The 18,168-nt window shown below is 59.9% G+C and overlaps 15 protein-coding genes across 15 annotated transcripts; 5 read left to right on the top strand and 10 right to left on the bottom strand.

Annotated features, from left to right (window-relative positions):
* Positions 1-65: 65 nt before the first annotated feature.
* On the bottom strand, positions 66-1,598 carry OT_ostta03g01670 (WD40/YVTN repeat-like-containing domain; the record flags this gene model as incomplete). Its single annotated transcript, XM_003078027.1, has 2 exons — positions 66-1,403; positions 1,503-1,598. 2 exons carry the CDS (start codon positions 1,596-1,598, stop codon positions 66-68), a joined length of 1,434 nt encoding a protein of 477 aa, XP_003078075.1.
* A 332-nt stretch (positions 1,599-1,930) lies between these two features.
* On the top strand, positions 1,931-2,422 carry OT_ostta03g01660 (unnamed product; the record flags this gene model as incomplete). The annotated part of the gene is made up of 1 exon (XM_022984732.1): positions 1,931-2,422. The coding sequence occupies one exon, from the start codon at positions 1,931-1,933 to the stop codon at positions 2,420-2,422; it is 492 nt and encodes a 163-aa protein (XP_022838465.1).
* Positions 2,423-2,588: 166 nt separating this feature from the next.
* On the bottom strand, positions 2,589-3,221 carry OT_ostta03g01650 (SOUL haem-binding protein; the record flags this gene model as incomplete). The annotated part of the gene is made up of 1 exon (XM_003078025.1): positions 2,589-3,221. One exon carries the CDS (start codon positions 3,219-3,221, stop codon positions 2,589-2,591), a length of 633 nt encoding a protein of 210 aa, XP_003078073.1.
* A 110-nt stretch (positions 3,222-3,331) lies between these two features.
* Positions 3,332-5,461, top strand: OT_ostta03g01640 (ABC transporter, conserved site; the record flags this gene model as incomplete). Its single annotated transcript, XM_022984731.1, has 1 exon — positions 3,332-5,461. The coding sequence occupies one exon, from the start codon at positions 3,332-3,334 to the stop codon at positions 5,459-5,461; it is 2,130 nt and encodes a 709-aa protein (XP_022838464.1).
* Positions 5,462-5,536: 75 nt separating this feature from the next.
* Positions 5,537-5,905, bottom strand: OT_ostta03g01635 (Ribonucleoprotein LSM domain,eukaryotic/archaea-type; the record flags this gene model as incomplete). The annotated part of the gene is made up of 1 exon (XM_022984730.1): positions 5,537-5,905. One exon carries the CDS (start codon positions 5,903-5,905, stop codon positions 5,537-5,539), a length of 369 nt encoding a protein of 122 aa, XP_022838463.1.
* A 131-nt stretch (positions 5,906-6,036) lies between these two features.
* On the bottom strand, positions 6,037-7,962 carry OT_ostta03g01630 (Concanavalin A-like lectin/glucanase, subgroup; the record flags this gene model as incomplete). The annotated part of the gene is made up of 1 exon (XM_022984729.1): positions 6,037-7,962. One exon carries the CDS (start codon positions 7,960-7,962, stop codon positions 6,037-6,039), a length of 1,926 nt encoding a protein of 641 aa, XP_022838462.1.
* Positions 7,963-8,353: 391 nt separating this feature from the next.
* Positions 8,354-8,887, top strand: OT_ostta03g01620 (unnamed product; the record flags this gene model as incomplete). Its single annotated transcript, XM_003078021.2, has 1 exon — positions 8,354-8,887. One exon carries the CDS (start codon positions 8,354-8,356, stop codon positions 8,885-8,887), a length of 534 nt encoding a protein of 177 aa, XP_003078069.2.
* A 22-nt stretch (positions 8,888-8,909) lies between these two features.
* On the bottom strand, positions 8,910-9,668 carry OT_ostta03g01610 (EMSY N-terminal; the record flags this gene model as incomplete). Its single annotated transcript, XM_003078020.1, has 1 exon — positions 8,910-9,668. The coding sequence occupies one exon, from the start codon at positions 9,666-9,668 to the stop codon at positions 8,910-8,912; it is 759 nt and encodes a 252-aa protein (XP_003078068.1).
* A 439-nt stretch (positions 9,669-10,107) lies between these two features.
* On the top strand, positions 10,108-11,275 carry OT_ostta03g01600 (Ribosomal protein L30, ferredoxin-like fold domain; the record flags this gene model as incomplete). Its single annotated transcript, XM_022984728.1, has 3 exons — positions 10,108-10,110; positions 10,383-10,538; positions 10,721-11,275. 3 exons carry the CDS (start codon positions 10,108-10,110, stop codon positions 11,273-11,275), a joined length of 714 nt encoding a protein of 237 aa, XP_022838461.1.
* Positions 11,276-11,623: 348 nt separating this feature from the next.
* On the top strand, positions 11,624-13,006 carry OT_ostta03g01590 (Sel1-like; the record flags this gene model as incomplete). Its single annotated transcript, XM_003078018.1, has 1 exon — positions 11,624-13,006. The coding sequence occupies one exon, from the start codon at positions 11,624-11,626 to the stop codon at positions 13,004-13,006; it is 1,383 nt and encodes a 460-aa protein (XP_003078066.1).
* Positions 13,007-13,052: 46 nt separating this feature from the next.
* Positions 13,053-14,867, bottom strand: OT_ostta03g01580 (FAD-dependent glycerol-3-phosphate dehydrogenase; the record flags this gene model as incomplete). The annotated part of the gene is made up of 1 exon (XM_003078017.1): positions 13,053-14,867. The coding sequence occupies one exon, from the start codon at positions 14,865-14,867 to the stop codon at positions 13,053-13,055; it is 1,815 nt and encodes a 604-aa protein (XP_003078065.1).
* A 136-nt stretch (positions 14,868-15,003) lies between these two features.
* Positions 15,004-16,041, bottom strand: OT_ostta03g01570 (Domain of unknown function DUF292, eukaryotic; the record flags this gene model as incomplete). Its single annotated transcript, XM_022984727.1, has 1 exon — positions 15,004-16,041. One exon carries the CDS (start codon positions 16,039-16,041, stop codon positions 15,004-15,006), a length of 1,038 nt encoding a protein of 345 aa, XP_022838460.1.
* A 113-nt stretch (positions 16,042-16,154) lies between these two features.
* Positions 16,155-16,619, bottom strand: OT_ostta03g01560 (Histidine triad (HIT) protein; the record flags this gene model as incomplete). Its single annotated transcript, XM_003078014.1, has 1 exon — positions 16,155-16,619. The coding sequence occupies one exon, from the start codon at positions 16,617-16,619 to the stop codon at positions 16,155-16,157; it is 465 nt and encodes a 154-aa protein (XP_003078062.1).
* Positions 16,620-16,902: 283 nt separating this feature from the next.
* On the bottom strand, positions 16,903-17,461 carry OT_ostta03g01550 (unnamed product; the record flags this gene model as incomplete). Its single annotated transcript, XM_022984726.1, has 2 exons — positions 16,903-17,224; positions 17,406-17,461. The coding sequence occupies 2 exons, from the start codon at positions 17,459-17,461 to the stop codon at positions 16,903-16,905; spliced, it is 378 nt and encodes a 125-aa protein (XP_022838459.1).
* A 117-nt stretch (positions 17,462-17,578) lies between these two features.
* OT_ostta03g01540 (unnamed product) lies at positions 17,579-18,168 on the bottom strand (the record flags this gene model as incomplete). Its single annotated transcript, XM_003078012.2, has 1 exon — positions 17,579-18,168. A coding segment is annotated over one exon (590 nt), but the record flags the coding sequence as incomplete, so codon positions are not given.

Here is an 18,168-nt window from a genome sequence, read left to right as displayed (position 1 = left end):
ACACGAGCGCACAACTTAAAGTGTGATTTCGCGAATAGTTATTTCAACTATCGATCGGTATGAACCTACGCGAAGACGCGCAAGTTATGATCGGCGCTACCGACGACGATGGAACGCGCGTCTTCGCCGAAGGCGACGGCTTTGACGGTCTTGGCAACCTTCAACTCGGCGAGCTTCTCCCACTTGCCCTTGACTTGGTAAACTTCCGCGTTGGATCCAGCCTTTGCGATATACGAGCCGCTGTGATCGAAAGCGACGCCGTGTGCCGCACCCTGGATCTCATGCACGATCTTAGACTTTCGAAGATCCCAAACCTTCACCCCATCCTTTGCTGCAGTGGCGAGATAATAGCCATTTTCCGAGAACGACAATCCTTCGACCGGGCTTGTGTGACCGTCCAATTGCAGAAGTTTGCGGCCTTCCTTCGCGTCCCAGAGCTTCACTGCTGCATCTTTCGTACATGTTCCTAAAATTACGCCGTCCGGATGGAAGCTTCCGCACGCGATGGCAGAGTCCGAGTCGTCGTTCACCAAGGTGACGCATGACCCCGAGCCAATGTCATGGAACCCCCAGGTCTTGTCCGTGGACGTGGAGACGAAGTAACTGTTCGAAGGGTGTACACTAACGCTCGTAACATCATCCGTGTGATCGCGAAACGTCGCGAGCTCGGAACCATCGGCTCCCCAAAGCTTGACAAGCTTGTCTGCGCCGCAGGACAGCACGTTGTCGCCGACGAACTTGACGTCGAGCACCTTCTTCGAGTGTCCGACGAGTTGTTGCACTCGCTGAGAGCTTGACTTGTCGAAAACAGACACCGTGTGATCGTTGCTCGCAGAAGCAATGATGTAATCGTCACCCTTCTTTATAGCCACCGCGTTGATGCCGCCGCTCGTCGTCTTGTGCACGGCTGAGGTCACCGTGGCGGTGTAGCCGTCAAAGTCTCCCGATGCGGCCAACGTACTCGAAATTTCGCGCTTCTTGCGCGCGCTAGAGAGCTCCTTCAAACACGCGTCCATCTTCTCCATAATATCCGCCGGGACTCCAGATTTCACCTTTTTCGGCGCCGGCTCGGCGTCGTCCTCCGCGCTCCGCTTGGCCGATCCCTTCGCATTCGCCAGCGCGTCTCGCGCCTCATCCCTCTCCTTCATCAATCGCGCAATCACTCGGCACGCCGCATCATGTTGATACAACGCGTGCGACAGCTCCTGCCTCGTCATCTGCAGCTCCTTTCTCAACGAGTGCGTCTCCAGCATGAGCGCGTCCCACTCGTCGTGAAACGCCCGCAACATCCCCGGCACCGACATCATCGCCTCCGGTCTCGGGTTCACCCATGCCTGCGGCTTAATCTCGATCAAATCATCCACGCGCAGCGGTTCCTTCGTCACCGGGCACTCCCCACGCTCCTGCGTCGTCACGCGCGTCCTCTCTCGTCAGTCCGCCGTCCGTCCCCGCGATCGCGCGCCCGCCCCCCCCCGATCGCGTTCGCGCGTCTCGATCCGCACCTCGATCACCTTCTCGATCAACGATCGTTCGTACACGATCCCACGTCGCGTCACCACCGCGCGCACCGGCGCCGCGCCGCTGATCGCGCACAACATCGCGCGCTGCGTCCGCGCGCGGCCGTCGCGGCGGCGTCGTTCACGACGGTCCACATCGCACGCACATGTGGTCTCACGACGGTCCACATCGCACGCACATGTGGTCTCACCACGGTCCACATCGCACGCACATGTGGTCTCACGACGGTCCACATCGCACGCACACGCGGTCTCACCACGGTCCACATCGCACGCACATGTGGTCTCACCACGGTCCCGAAAGGGCGCGACGCGACCGTCTCCGGGCGACGCCCCGGCGCGTCGGCACCGTCGACCGCGCGCGCGGGACGACGACGCGGGGTCGACGCGCCGGGGGGATGGTGCGTGGGAAGATGACTCCATCGACAGCCGTGGGCGCGGCCGTGGGCGCGGGCGCGGGGGGGGGGGCGGACATCGCGGTGCACGCGAGTGGTGCCTGTTACGCCGTGCGCGAATTGGCGGTGTCGAGGGCGTCGGGAGGCGCGGGGGTGGATGGACGCGCGACGTCGACGCGGGACGGCGCGACGAAAAGGTCGAGATCGGTGAAGACGGTGGATCCGGCGACGATTGAGGCGCGGCGTCGAAAGGAGATGCTGCGCAGTCGCGCGCGGCGGGCGACGCAGAGCGCCGAGGCGAGGGAGCGGGAGCGATTGCGCTCGCAGCGGCGTCGGGACGAGAGGACGCCGGAGATGCGTGCGGAAATAGCGATGAAGAAGGCACGGATTCGACTCGAACGGAAGAGATCGAGGGAGGAACAGGGGGCGGACGCCTCCTCAAAGTCTGCGCAGACGCAGACCAATACAAATCTGGGCTCGGAGCGCGAAGCAGAATCAAACACCGAGTAGCGGTTGCGCTGCGTTGTAATTTTCCTAATTGTCTTCATATTTTTATTAATATGTTACCGGTACCGGTGATAATATCATTAAATCCCGTGATCGTGCGCCGAAATCTCTGGCGCGTGATTCGTTCGCGGGAGAGCGACGAGAGGCGTTTCGCTCTCCGTCGGCTAGACTAAACCTCAACCTTGACCAAAAGTTCGTTTTGTCGCGTCTTTAAGCTGTACAACGGCCCAAACGTGTTGATTCTAAATTCCTGCTCGTTCGAACACGCCATTCCGTTCGCCTTGAGCGCGGCAACGAGCTTGGATCGATAAAACTCTGCCACCTCGGGCGTGGCGTTCCCCTCAAAGCCGACCGCCGCAACGAGCTCCGCCCCGCTCGCGATGACCCTCACCTCGCTCTCTTCGTTCGGCGCCGCGATGCTCTCTTTTGCCCGTCGTCCCAGAAGCGCGAGCTCCATCGTCTTCCCTCCCTCGAAGTACCTCGTCGTGAGCGGCTGCGTGGGCGGATACATCGCCCGCTCTGCATTTCCGCCCTCCATGTACTCCATCAGCGTCGCCAGCCCTTCCTCGCGGTTCTCGTACGGCGTCGCCGCGACGTAATACGCCCCATATACCCGCAGTTCGTATCCATCCTCGCTCCCGCCGTTCACGACGTCGTACGGGACGTCGTACGAGACGCCCTCCTTTTCGTCCCCACCGCTCGCGCGGATTACGACGCATCCCCGTCGCCGCTCGACCCGCGCGCGCGCAGTTGAACGCGACGCGCTCGCGTGTGCGTTCGACCACGCGCGCGCGGTCGCCATCTCGACGTCTCTTCACCGAGCCTCGCCCGTCGCCGAGCGCGAATGAGTGACGACCGGGACAGCCACGTCACTCACTCGCGCACGTGCGTGCCGACGCGATTCGTTCCGCGATGTCGCACGCGCGCGCGTGTTCGACATCAACGCCGTCTGGTGCGCGCGCTCGCGTGCGTCGCGTCGATCGCGACGCGCGCACGAACGCGGGAAAGCGCGGTGGGGAGGTGTACAAGGATGGGCGAAAAGCAAACTTCGATGCGAAGGATCGAGAGAGCGTGCTCAGCGCGCAGAATTTGCGGCAGACGTACGATGGGGAGCGATATCAATTCTTAAACGTCGACGTGGGGCTGTCGGAGGGACAGAAGATGGCCATCGTGGGACCGAACGGGAGCGGGAAGTCGACGCTGCTTCAGGTTTTGGGCGGACGCGCTGTGGGGCTCGAGGACGGCGAGGTGTGGCGACGGAAGGGTCTGCGGGTGTGCTTCGTGGATCAAGAGCCAGCATTTGACCCCGAACTCACAGTTTTGGACGCGGTGTACACGAGTGATACGCCGGTGATGCGGGCGTTGCGGCGGTATGACGCCGTTGTCGCGGCGGCGGCACGTGGAGAGCTGGACGAGCCGGCGATGTCATCCGCGATCGCGGATATGGACGCCCTGAGCGCGTGGGATTTGGAAGAGAAGACACAAATGGCACTCAAGAAGCTCGGCTGTGACGCGTTCTTGGAGAATAAGATGGGCGAACTTTCTGGCGGTCAGCGAAAACGCGTCGCCCTGGCGGCGGCGCTCGTGGAGACACCAGATCTGCTCATTCTTGACGAACCGACAAATCATTTGTCAGTCGAAGGCGTTGAATACTTGGAAGAACAACTTCAGAATCCCAAGCTCACCGTGCTCTTGGTGAGTCACGATAGAATGTTCATTGACAACGTCTGTCAAGATATTTTGGAGCTTGATGGACGAGGGGGCTCGTATAGACACAAGGGCGGTTACTCAACATTCCTGGAGCAACGTGCAGTGAGATGGTCTACGGAGGCGCAACAATTGCAAGCGGCTAAGAACTTGTTCAAGAAGGAGCAAGAGTGGATGCGTAGACAACCGCAAGCTCGATCGACCAAACAGAGGGCTCGCATTGAGCGTTTCTCTGATTTGACGTCCCGCGTAAACTACAGAGGAACGAAAACGAAAGCGATTGAGCTCGGCGAAGTTTCTTCGTCCCGAATGGGTGCTATTATCGTTGAATTCGATGACGCACACCTGAAATTCGGCGAAAAGAATATACTGGATGGATTCACATATGCATTTAACAAGGGTGAAAAAATTGGGTTGGTTGGACCGAACGGTGCGGGCAAGACGACACTCATCAAAACCATGCTGGGAGAGATAGCGCTTGATTCGGGCTGGGTCTCTGTCGGTGAGACGGTTTCGTTCGGCTACTACAGTCAAATGGCGACATTCAGAGATCCGTCGCAACGGGTCATTGACTACGTCAAGGAGGTCGAAGGCGAAGCCAAGGATCTGATTGGTGGTTTCGCTGGCCAAAAGTTGAGCGTCTATACCCTACTGGAACGATTCAACTTCACTGATGGTAGACAGGCGGTCCAAATTAGTTCTCTGAGCGGCGGAGAACAACGACGGCTCCAGTTGCTCACTGTCTTGGCGCTATGCCCGAACTTCTTAATCCTCGATGAGCCGACGAACGACTTGGATTTGGATACCATCGAGGCGCTGGAAGACATGTTGGTTGATTTCGATGGCTGCGTCCTGATCGTCAGTCACGACCGGCAGTTTGTGAATAACTTGGCAGATCACATCTTCGTGTTCGACGGCAAGGGAGGCATCAGTGACTGGTCCGGCTCGTACACAGAGCTTCGCGAATACGTCAAAGAGCAAGAGCAAGCCGCCAGCGAGAAAGAAAGTGGCGTGAAGAAAGCAGCAGCATTTTCTAGTGAAGAAGAAAAAGAAGCCGCCAAGGAAGAGGAGAAGCGTCAACGTGAGCTCTTGCGAGAGGCGCACAACGCTCCGGGCATAATAGCCAAGATTGAAAAAGCCTTAGAGGTTTTGGATCGAGACATCACCGCCTTCGACGAGCAACTTCTCCTAGCAGGTTCAAACGTCGCCAAGGCTCTAGAAATTCAAAAGGAAAAAGACGCAAAAGTGGCTAAGCAAGAGCTTTATTACGCCGAGTGGGAGCGCCTGGAAGCAGTCCTGGCTGAAGCACAAGAGCTGGGGGCCAAGACCGCGTAGCGGCGCCGATCAATTCAATTCATTTGTATCATACAAGCTCGCTATTCGTTCTATTTCGCTACTGTGCCCTATCGCCTATCGCGCTTTCCCTTCCACCTTCGGCGCGTTCCTCGGTCCGAACGCCGCCTTCTTCGCATAGTGCCTCGCCCCTTCAAATCGCTCCAACCGCTTCTCCTCGATCAGCGCCGATGGATCGATGCTCGGCGCGAAGTGAACGTATCGAATCATCCGCGCTCGGACGAAAACACGCTCGAGTTTGGTCTTCTCACCCTCGGGCGTTACCCGGATGGCGTCCACCAGCGTGCAGTGCATGTCGTCGTCGCAGTGCTCCAGACGACCGCGAATCGCAACATCGTCTCGACATTCGATCACCACCGTAGTACCGACCAAGGCCTGGACGAAACACACGAGTGAGCGCTCGTTACGAGGAGGCTTGGGCGGCATGACAGCCGTGGGCCCGACTGTGAGGATGGTTGGCGCGAGCGTGAGGGAGACGAGGACGACGACGGGGTCGTTCGGGATCGATTTGTAGCGGTGAACGACTGCAAAAATTCGAAATGACGCGATGCTTGCGCTCAGCTGGCCATCAGGAGGGCGACTAGGGTGACACTACTCTCGCCGACGCGTACATTGATTTCGTCTTGAGTCAAGCCTCTTTTGAGGTTGATGTACACCACGCTGTCGAGGGCGGATGAGATTACGCTCGGAGAGGCGTCGAAGACAATCATTTCGTTTCCAGTCCCGTCACCGGTGATGAATGGGTTATCGCAGAGCTCCAACGCGGTCACATTTGTGATGGCAAACAAGTTTGCACGCGCCGAGTGAATGGATACTCTCAATTTGCGAGCGTCGTAATCTCTAGATCGAAGGCGGAATCTTCCCATGCCGACCCATCTTAGATAATGAGCGTTGAATAAAGTCTGATTTACGCTCAGCTGAACGTCGTCATACTCGCCCGTGACAGTGACATTTATTCTCGCTTGTTTCGACGGTTGTTCACCACTCGTTCCAATGTACGTGACGACAGCCTTCCCCATGGGCCATGGCGGGTGTTGTGGACCGTCGAACGCACTGTCCGTGTTGAAATAATCGCGATGAGGGATTAGCACAACCTTCAAACACGCTCTTTGCGTGTGTTCATCGAGTGTGAAACGTCTGCATGAAGGCTGCGCGCCGCATGGATACCCTTTCATGCGCTCACCGACCGGGATGGTCGTTCCATTCTCAAAGAAAAGGGCTATTCTCTCATGGACAGCCATTATTTCAAAGCCGAAGTCCGCTGAAACCCTCTCTGTGTCGATGACTTGGAGAGTCACGGTAACCACACTGTCCTCGACAGTGACGAGCTCGATGTCGCATGCAAGCACACCCTTATGTACCTCAACTGCGAAACGAAACCTTTGCGCAACGTCGTCATCAGAGATTTGAAATTGGATACTATCACTGAATACGTCAGAGTATCCGTCGATGCTCGTTGGGGCGCTCTTGGCGGTGTAGCGCATCTTGCTGGCTCCGATTCGCTCGTTCACCTGTATGGCATGAAGCGTCTCGGATGCATGTAAATCGCCATAGAGCGGTAGTTTTCGCACAATCAACTCAGATTCTACGGTCAAATCACACGCCTGCTCATCATCATCGCACATCTTGTCGAGATTATCGACATCAAATTGCATTTTTGTTGAAACACCAAACACAGCGACGCTTGCACCCGTCACGTCAATGTCATCGACTTCGACATTGTGCTCGACTGGATCACTCACTGAGTGATTTGCATAATTTTTGTTGACACCATCAGCATCCATTGCAAAAGGATACACGGCGAATCGATAGAAGTTTCCGGACCACCAAGCATCACTGAGACCGGCAGAGCTGACAGAGCCTCCAAGCCGAACCATCGCGCCATCATCCTCATTCAGTGTCCTCCACGGACTACCTCGTGTCGACTCAAGCGCCAGACGAGCGTTTACGTACACCTTTGCCACTTCTTTGTCGGAAACGACGTGTATGCACGTCGTATTGTCGTTTTGTTTGCCTAATGAGAATGCCTCCCTCGACTCCGTGGCTAGCATTGCTAACCCGCTTCCATCCATCGATACCATCCCCTTTATCGTCTTCCGTGAGATGTCTTCGATCGTGAATAATGGCATCATCTCTCCTCGCCGCTCTGTTCCTCGATACGCGAACCAAACCTCGATGGTCGACGCTCCGCCGAGTGTCCGCCCGAGCGCCCGAGCGTCCTCCACACTCACCTCCTCCAACCCCACCTCTCCCGCCTCAATCGTCAGCGCCGCCGCGCCTTCATCGCATAAACCCTCCCATCTCGTCCTCGCCCGTCGAATCCATCGCGTCGCCCGCCCGTCGACCATCGAAGCCTCGTCTCGCATCGTCTCCACGCGCTCGCACGAGCTCCCATCCACGACGTACGCCCGCGTCGCCGTCGCCGCTCGCGCGCCGTCCGCGAGGGCGAGCGCGCACGCGATAATTCCCACGATCGCACTCATCGCTCGAGGCGCCTTCCCGCGTCGCCGTCGCCGCCCTGTGACGCCGCGCACTTCTCGCTCGGGACACGAACCGTCAATCCGTTGACTTCTCGCCACTCGTCGTCGCACCGTCGCGTCGTCGTCGTCGAGCATGCGCGCGACGAGGCCGGACCCCGCCTCGGCCTCGACGAGCGCGTCATCGTCGTCGCCGTCGTCGTCGTCGTGCAGGATCACCGTCGTCATCCCGGCCCTGAACGAGGCCGAGCGGATCGGTCGAGCGGTCGCCTCCGCGCGCGCGCACGCGGACGCAGACGTCGTGGTCGTCGACGGGGGCTCGGCGGATGGCACTAAGGGCGCGGCGCGACGCGCGGGGGCGCGCGTGTTGACGTCGCTCAGGGGAAGGGGGCGGCAGATGAATGTCGGGGCGGCGGCGGCGGGCGCGCGAGACGACGGAGACAGCTTGCTGGTGTTCCTGCACGCCGATAGCTCACTGCCGAGCGGGTACGGGGAGACGATCGAGAGAGAGATGTGCGGAGGTCGGTCGAGGCGCGATTGGGGAGCGTTTGCGTTCAAGATGACCGAAGCGGCGGACGGTGACAGCTGGGCTGGAGGCATGATCCGCCGAGCGATAGAGTTCGGGACGAACTGTCGGTGTAAGCTGTTTGGAACGCCCTACGGCGATCAAGGATTGGTGATTCGTCGCAGAGCGTTCGATGACGTTGGTGGATTCGAGGAATTGCCCTTCATGGAGGATTACGTCATGGTGCAAAAGCTTCGTCGGCGGAGCGCGCCGAGGTTGTTTCAAGACCCCGTGGTGACGAGCGGTCGAAGATGGGACGAGCGAGGCTTAGCCAAGGTCACGCTATTGAATCAGGTCATTCTCATGGGCTACCACTTGGGCGTACCCGTGGAGAGACTCGCCAAATGGTATCAGTTCAATTTCTAGAATTTTTATTTCACGGCAACTATCAGTCTTCGTCGTCGCTGTCTTCCAAAGCCGCGAGCTGCTGGCGGAGAGCCTCTTCCTCCGCCGTCAGCGTGCTCTTCACGGCCTCAAACTTTTGCGGATCCTTCGCCTTGGACGCCGCCGCGACGAAGTTATCCACGGGCGCACCAGGCGACGGCGCTGGTCCCTGCGTGAACGCCTGAAGTTCGTTGATGTCCACCCTCCCCTCTTCAATCTTAAACTCTGTCTTCGTGAACGTAGAAATGTCCGCCCACTCGTAAGACTCGTTAGGGGTGTTGATGTCGTACGTCAGACAGTGCTGCTTCGTCTCCGGGTTGTAATCCGTGATGACGCAATCGAACCAGCCCCCTTCGCTCGGCCAGAACCTCTTGCACTTCTTGCAGATGTACTCGTTCACCCCGATCGCCACCAACTGCGCCGGAGTCATCTTTGGTGCTCGCACGCTCGAGTGCTGCGGCTTACGCCTCGGCGCTGCCCTCGATGCGACCGACCCGTACGCGGCCGCCGCGTCCACACGCTGTCGCTTTGCCTCCTGCGTGTCCCTGTGCTCGGCGTACCCGTGCCTTAACCTCGACACGTTCTCGTCCGAGTCCATCTGCTCGCGCAGCCGCATGTGATCCTCCGAGCTCACGTTCAGCTCGAGCCTCAATCGACCGAGGAACTCTTCGCGCTCCCACGTCAGGCCCGTCACCGCCATCGCCTTTAAGATCGCGGCGTACGCGTTCTGTTCCAGTTTCTTCACGCTCGCCCCGACGGACATCTCGCTCGGATCACGCGCGCGGAAGAAGGATGACTCTGTGTGCTCTCGATCGACCGCTCGACGCGTCGAGATCGACGAGGCGCACGCGAGTGCGGGCGCGTTTCCCTCGGACGCGGGAGACGATTGTCACGATTCGCTCGCGCTTCCGTCCCCTCGCGCGCGCGTGACGTACTGCAGAGGACTTTCGCCTAAGTGTGGCGACGACAACCACCGTCGGCATCCCGAGGGTTTCATCATCGTCTCAAGAGCGACCGCAGTAGGGGACACCGTGGATGGGGGCGTCGAGAGATCATCTCGATGGGTCTTGACTCATGAAAAAACGCGACTCGATAAAATCGATCGGACGTTCGGCACGCGCGCGCGCGCTCGGCGCCGCGCGCGCACGAGGTCGATCGCGCGTCGTCCGGTCGTCCTCTTTGGTAGACGCGGAGGCGCAGCGATGGTGCGTCACGAATGCAAACGTCGATCGTCGCGCGTGTGTTCGCGCCGCGCGCGCGGGCGCGGGCGCGGGCGCGTCGTCACCGGTCGCCGTCGTCGTCGCGACGTCGCGCACGCGTGACCCTAGCGCTCGGACGCGCGCGCGACGGCGACGGCGACGGTGACGCGAACGCGAGGGCGTGTGGGGATGCGTGAAAGCGACGCGTGAGCGAAGATTATGTTTGACCGTTTGTGCGTTCAGTGACTGACGTGCGTGAACCATCGTCGACGACGCAGCCGATCCCGGAATCCATTCTCAAGAAGCGCAAGCGCGACACCCAGTGGGCCGCGCAAAAGGCCGCCGCCGCCGCGGAGGCGAAGAAGGCGCAGGAAGCGAAGCGCGATGAAATCTTCAAGCGCGCGGAGAAATACGTCAAGGAGTACCGCGATCAGGTGCGCGTGAGATGCGAGCGCGGAGGCGGTGACGCGAAGGAGAAGGAAGCCCGGAGTGGTTTAGGGTCTGTTGGAAGCCGAAGACGACGACGCGCGCGGACGGCTCTCGTGAACGACGAGCTCGACCTTTTGGGTGTGTTACGAGCTGTTCGATGACTGACATCAATGTTCTTTCGTTACAGGAAACTGATCTCGTGCGCCTCAAGCGTGAAGCGCGCGCGAAGGGTGGCTTCTACGTCGAGCCGGAGGCCAAGCTCATGTTTGTCATGCGCCTGCGCGGTTTGAACGACATCCACCCGAAGACGAAGAAGATTCTTCAGCTTCTCCGGTTGCGTCAAATCCACAACGGTATCTTCATGAAGGTAAACAAGGCGACGCTCAACCAGCTCCGCAAGGTTGAACCGTACATCATGTTTGGCTACCCGAACTTGAAGTCGGTCCGCGAGCTCATCTACAAGCGTGGTTACGGCAAGGTCAACAAGCAACGCATCCCGCTCACGGACAACGCCGTGATCGAGAAGGTGCTTGGTGACAAGGGCATCATTTGCATTGAAGACTTGATTCACGAGATCTACACCTGCGGCCCGCACTTCAAGGAGTGCGCCAACTTCTTGTGGCCATTCAAGCTCTCCGCCCCGAACGGCGGCATGACGGTGAAGAACAAGCACTTCATCGAAGGGGGCATGGCTGGTAACCGTGAGGACAAGATCAACGCGCTCTTGCGCAAGATGATCTAAGTCGTCGTTGTTTGGGAACTTCTGATGAGGAGGGGGAGAGATTGTGTTTGGTGACCTTTGCCCAGTTAGTGGGACGATAAAAGTGTAATCGAGTGGCACCGCTCGAAAAACCGCGTTGTTTCGCTCCATCGTCGCACTCGACATCCATCGGACGTCGTGTATCGAAACGTACCGCCCACGAGCGCCCGAGCCTCATCCGCGACTTCGCGCGCGCGTTCGTTGCCCGAGCCGTCGCCTCGTCGCAGAATATTCACCACTTTTTCTCCCCACACGCGCTCGCGCGCCTCGTCGATGCTCGCCGATCGTCGCCGATCCCAACCCACGGCATCGACCTCCAACGTTCCATCGATGGACCCCTCCAAGCTGTCTCGATCGCACACGCCGAGGACGATCGTCCCGCAAGGCGACGCTTCGCGTGCGGTCGACGGTGACGATTGGCGTAGTCGCGATGACTACAAGCGCACGCTCACGACGCGGTACTTGGAGGACCAAGCGATCGTGGAGGACGATGGGTATGTTCCGGCGAGCGAGTGCGCGGAGGAGGAGGAAGAGGAGAGCGAGCGATGGAGCGAGCGGGCGAGCGACCGAGCCGACGAGGACAACGCAAAGGACGAGAAGAGCACGATGCGATTGACCGGGACGGCACGAAGCGGAGAGTGCCTCGAAGTGATCGTTTGGGACCGATTGGGGGCGGAGACAACGCTGAGGTGGCAGCGGGTGACCCCGCTGGGGGGAGTGGAGCTCGTGGAGAACGCGCGCGGGACGCGGTACGTGTGCCAAGACGTCGACGTCGGATGCTTTCTGCGCGTCGTGCGGTACAACGGCCGCGATCGGGAGATGGAGACGCTGATCACCGATACGGCGGTCGTTGCGGTGGAGTATCAGGAGGAGTCGCAACTGGAGAAGAGGAAGGAGGTTGTCTTGCCGGCAGTGCCGCTTGGCCCGGCGAGCGAGGCGCATCGCTTGTACCTGCAGGGGAAGATGCTGGAGGCGAGCTCGCGCGATCACGCGCACGACATTGAAATGAGCGAAGAACAGGCGAAGGAGGCGCTGAAGTGCTACGTCCTCGCGGCGAAGGATCGATACATGCCGGCATATTCAAGTATCGGAAGGTTGTATGAGCTAGGAATCGGCGTGAAGGTCGATTACGAGCAGGCTCGTGGATGGTACAAAGAAGGCGTGAAAGAAGGCTGTGCGGTGTGCAACAATAACCTTGGGTCCTTGGAATACCTCGAGTTGGGGATCGGCGCGGACAGAGAGCTTGCACCGAAGTATTTCAAGGTCGCAGCGGAGAAAGGGAACCCGGCGGCGATGAATAATCTCGCTGTGTGCTACGAGGAGGGCATTGGTGTGGCTCAGGATTTCCGGGAGGCGAAAAGGTACTATGAAATGGCGGTGAGGGGTGGCGTAATGAGTGCTTTCGCATCTCTGGGCTACGCTGAAATCGTCAACGGTGACTTGGAGGAAGCGTTGGACGCGTTCCATGCTGGCCTGGAGAGCGGCAGCCAAGATGCTAAGGATGGCATCGAGCTTCTCTCTGCGATCTCACTTACGCCTCAACCGATGGCGTCAGTGGAGAGCACTCAGAATGCGACCATCGATCTCCTACAGCTAGAGATTGATCAGTATGCCGACCTCGCGACAAAGTTGTACGATTTGATCATGAGCGGTCACGATTCGTCGTTGAAGAGGCAGGCGAAGCAGCTCACGCAGGAGGCGTTTGCGTCGTAGATCCTAATCTGGGTCTTTGTAATTTATTCATTGTGAATTGATAATACTAGGTTGCCGCCCTGAAGGTCGACAGGAAAGCCTTTGCGTTTGCGAGTTCCCGACGACGCCTCATGTACGACCAGTTGAGCTCAGTGCCTAGAAGAGAAACCACGCGAGGTAAAGACTTCTCAGCCGCTTCAACGTCTAAAAATGCGAGACGCGTACGTCGAGAGAGGAAGTCAACAGCAGTTTGACAGTACTCAGCTCGAGCGGCATACACGACTTCCGCTTCAATAATGGGATGGTTTGGTACGAGACGTTTTGACAGATGAGAGTAAGCCGCCAGGTCCGCCACGACAAGCGCTCTATCGCCGTATGACGTCGCGAGATGCTTTGCAACCGCTTCATCGGGGGGACCACCGAAGCCACTCCCGCCTCGTTGGGCAACGCGAACGAATAGATCATTCGTGTATCCATGTGCTCCGACAACACCCATGGACAACGTGCGACACTTTCCGGCTTCTCCCGCCAGACCAGCGATTTCAACGGCCTTATCGACCGCTTCTTCGGCCATTCGTCTATAAGTTGTCCACTTACCACCTGTAACGGTGACCATTCCGTCCTTTTCGACCGCAATCACGTGATCTCTAGACATGTTTTCGGTGTTCTTTGCTCCTGGATCCGCTGCAAGAGGGCGAATCCCACTCCACGCACTCAGGATATCCGCACGTCTCGCTTCAACCTTGAGAAACGGTGCGATCGATTCTAAAATGAAATCGATTTCGTCCTTTGTCGCCGATGGCGTCATCGTAACCTCGGACAACGTGTCTGTTGTACCCGCGACGCACGCGCCGAGCCAAGGGAGGACAAAAACGACTCGACCATCCTTCGTCTTGGGAATGATCATACCCAAATCACTCGGACAATAGTACGCCGGAAGCGTCAAGTGAGTCCCGGCAGCGGGCGTCATGATCTTCTGAGCCTCGTTATCGGACAATTTTCTGATCTCGTCTGTGAAGGGTCCGCTCGCGTTGATGACAACCTTGGCGTACACATCGTACTCGCTCCCGGTTAACATATCGCGCGCGCGCACACCCACAATTTTATCGCCATCCTTATAAAACTTGATCACTTTGGTGTGATTCACCACGGCGGCGCCCGCGTGCGCCGCCGTGCAGGCCAAGGCGACATTCATTCTCGCGTCGTCAAACTGTCCGTCATAGTACACGATTGCCCCCTTCATCGATCGACGTCCGATGTCCAACCGCGTCTCCGCCAACTGCGGAAACATCCGACTCACCGTGGAAGCCCTCGCGTAGCTCGACATCGTGAGCCCTTGCGATCCAGCGACGAGATCGTACGCCTTCATCCCCGCCCAGTAATACGGCACCTCCCACCACTCGTAGCACGGCGTCGCGATCGGCAGCGCCCGCGTCAGGTGCGGCGCATTCGCCAGCAGCCGCCGCCGCTCCTGCAGCGCCTCAAAAACTAACTTTAACTGCCCGGGATCGAGCTGAAACACTGCCTTCTCGAGATACCGCACGCCGCCGTGCACGAGCTTTGTGCTCCGTCCGCTCGTACCGGCGCCGAAATCCTCGCCCTCGACGAGCACCACGCTCAACCCCCGCGTTGCCGCGTCCAGAGCGCACCCCGAGCCCGTCGCACCACCACCGATGATCAGCACGTCGTGGGGCGTCGTTCGCGCGCGCTTTAACGACGCGATCGTCTCTGCGCGCGTGGGCAAAGGCCTACCTTGCTCGCTCCAGGGGTCTCTCGGAAGCTCGTCGTCGCTCGAAAGGGCAAAACCTCTGACGGCGAGCGCGGTGGCGGTGATGGCCACGGCGGTGCCGGTGGCGGCGCGCGCGGCGCGACCGAGGGACATCGGTGAGGGATGGGATGTGCAGCGGATGACTCTGTACGCCGCTGTTAAGGACTAATGAGGCTGGAATTTGGAACGAAGAGCGATTTCGACGGCGAACGAGCGATCGAAGCGATTTGAATGAAAGCTCAAAACATGGTTACGACTTTTTGAGCGCGGCGAGGCGCTGGGCGAGATCGTCGGTGTCGTCTTGATCGTCCAAAGGGCTCGATGACTTTGGTTTTGGGTACGACTTCGGGTTGTCGAACTTGGTGTGAGCGTTAGGCGCTCCGCCGACGCCCGGCGGTGGCGCCGAGGCGCTCGGATCGGGAAGTTCGTCAGACATCGCCAGGACCTCACCGATGACGGCGTCGATGTCGGCGTCGCTCGCGTCCTTCATATCGCGCGTGGACGACGATGTCGCTTCCAAACCAGCCAAAGCGGCCGCAGCCTCGGAGGCGTGTTGCGCGCGCTTCGCCGCGGCCTCCGCCGCGTGCGCCGCCTCCTGAGCAGTGCCGTACTCGTACGAAGAAGTCATCGCCTCCACGGATTCCTTTGTTTCCATCGCCACCGCCGGAACCGACGAGACTGGAATCGCCGTCGGCATCGCAGGCTCCAATTCGACCCCGTGATCCCTCGCGATCTCCTCCAACTTCCTCTCCACCGTTTCACTATCCACCGTTCGCACTTTAAGACACTCCATGACGACCACGTGCGCCCCGCACGCGCGCGCGGTGGAGTCACCTTCGCACGCGGCGACGTACTCGCGCCCGTACCGCCGTCCCAACTGTTTTTTCAACCCATCCAACTCCGGGAGCTCCGCCTTTGCCTTTTTACTCGCGAAAATAATCGTCGCGATCGGCTCTCGCAGTTCGTCCGGAACCGCGCTCGAGGTCGCCACCACGTGCAGGCGCGCCAGGAGCGTCTCGAGCGCCAACTCCAAGATCTCGTACGCCCGGAGCGCTCGCTCCTCCCTGCACACGCTCTCCGCCCTGACCGACGCCGTATCGCGCGATGCTCGACCATTATTACGCTCCAGTACGTCCACGACCTCGCGCTCGAGCGTCATTCGCGCGCTCGTTCGTTTGTTCTTGATGAGCTTCAACCGTCCCGCGCACAGCCTGAGCAAGGTCTTCGTCTTCTTCTCGTCGTATCCGATCCCCAGGGTTGACTTTAGGGCGTCGAACAACGCGGACATGGGGCCGTGCGCGCGCGCGAAGAGTCGTGAACGTAGCGATGACGCGTGGAACAATGCGGCGCGCGGACGGTCGCGCGCCAAGTGGCCAATACAAAGACGAGGCTAATCAAACATCAAAACATCACCCTGAGCGCGTCGGCCTCGGATTTCATCTCCTCCGCGGTCCTAGGCGCGCGATCGTCGTCTAAGGCGCGCCATTTCTCGAGCTCATCGTAGACGTCGTCGTTTCGCGCAAAGTCACCTTCGCGTCGCGGCAAGACGTGCACGTGCACGTGCGGGACGCTCTGCCCGGCGAGTGGGCCGTCTTGAATCGCCAACGTGCTCGACGTCGTATCGTACACTCTTTCCATCACGCGCTGCACCGCGGCGACGGTTCGCCAGAGATCACCGATCTCGTCGTCGGAGAGGTCGGTGAATTTGCGCGCCACGCGTCGCGGGCACACCAACACGTGTCCCGGGACGACGGGCTTGAGATTCACCAGCGCGAACGTCGTGGGAGTCTCATGAAATATTTGCGTCGACGGAATGTCTATCGGACCGAACGTCGCCCCCGGATGGGACGACGACGACGCGGACATTGCGCGCCGGAGCGCGCCCGGGCGCGGCGCGCGGCGTCCTGATCGTGCACGCTCGATAGAGTGCCGTCTCGCGAGCGCGCTGCGTACGGTCGATCGAACGGTCGTGATCGCGCGCGCGAGGCGCATGCGCGTGCGCGGTCAACGCGCGTGAACGGGGTCGCTTCGCGCGAGCGGATGAATGAGGACGGAGTCGCCAGTCGCGAGCGCTGGACAAAAAACATTTCATGAATTCACACCTCGCGCGCTCACCGCGCGCTCCTCTGAATCGACGACTCAAGCCAATTTATCGCTCGAACTGCTCGACGAGCGAGCTCACGCTCGGGCCGTTGTAGTTTGCGAACTCGTTATTCGCCTCTTCGAACCCGGCTAACCCCTTCGTCGCCACCGCCACCGCGCCGAGGATCCCGACCGCCAACAGCGCGCCACCGACGCCGCCCAATCCTGTCTTGGCGTACTTATCGCTCGTCGGCGACTCGGTGTACAGCTGTCGCGGTTCCACGGCGAAGATGTTTCCCATGCCCGTGTTATCCGAGTCAATGTACCCCGTCGTGCGGTCCACGTTCGGCCCCTTCGCTCGGGTCTGCATCGACCTCCCTCGCCGCGCCCTGTCGCGATCGATCGAACGCGCGCGCGGTCAGTGTCCGTGTTCTCGCCTCGAAGCGTCCCGTCGTCGCGATCGTCGTCGACGCGGTGGTGACGTCGACACATTCGTGCATTCGCCGCGCGTGCCCTCGACGGTGGACCGCGTCGAACGTGTCGAGGGCGTCGTCGTCGTCGCGGACGCACCGCGCGGGGGCGTGGGGGGTGACTCTCGGGGCGGTGACTTCGACGCGAGCGATCATGGGCGCTGATAAGTGCGGGGCGTGCGGACGCGCGCTGGGGACAGGGGCGACGGAGCGCGGAGGGTCGAGGACGCGCGCGCGGGCGAATCATCGTCGATTACATCGTGATGCGACCGTCTAGTCGGTGTCGTTCGTTTTGTCCTCGTCCTCGTCCTCGTCACCGCCGCCGGGGGTGAAGGCGAGGGCGCGAGAGATGGAGGCGTCGTTTTTCGCGAGTCGCGCGCCCACGCGCTCGCGCGCGGGCTCGGCTGCGAGCTCGTACGGCTTGGAGCGAAGGGCCTCAGCCTCGGCGCGCGCGGTGGCGAGCGCGGCGTTGAGCTCGATCTGTGATGTCTTGAGTTCGGCGATGGCTTTGGAGAGGACGTCGAACTGCTTGGAGCTCACGGAGTGGAGACCGCTCATCGTGTCTTGGCTCTCGCCGAGCTCGCGCTCGAGCTGCTCAATCTTCTCCGCGGCGGCGACGAGGATCTGGGCGTGCTCAAGAGATTCGGCCTGGACCTTGCGAAGCGGAGGCGAGAGCTCTCTACGAGTCAAGCGAACGCGAGTGCCCAGGCGCGAGACCTCGCGCGCGGTGCGTCTGGAGATCTCCAACACTCCGTCTTGCGCCTGCTCCAGCGCCGCCAAGCGCGCTCGGAGCGACGTCGGCGCTCTATCCGCGAGCACGCTCACGCTCCCCTCCTCTCGCGCGCGTCGTATCCGTCGTAAAA

The sequence above is a fragment of the Ostreococcus tauri genome (genome assembly GCF_000214015.3).
Source record: "Ostreococcus tauri WGS project CAID00000000 data, contig chromosome 03, whole genome shotgun sequence".
NCBI lineage: Eukaryota > Viridiplantae > Chlorophyta > Mamiellophyceae > Mamiellales > Bathycoccaceae > Ostreococcus > Ostreococcus tauri.
The sequence above is the reverse complement of the archived record's forward strand: the minus strand, read 5'-3'. Positions and strand labels throughout refer to the sequence as shown.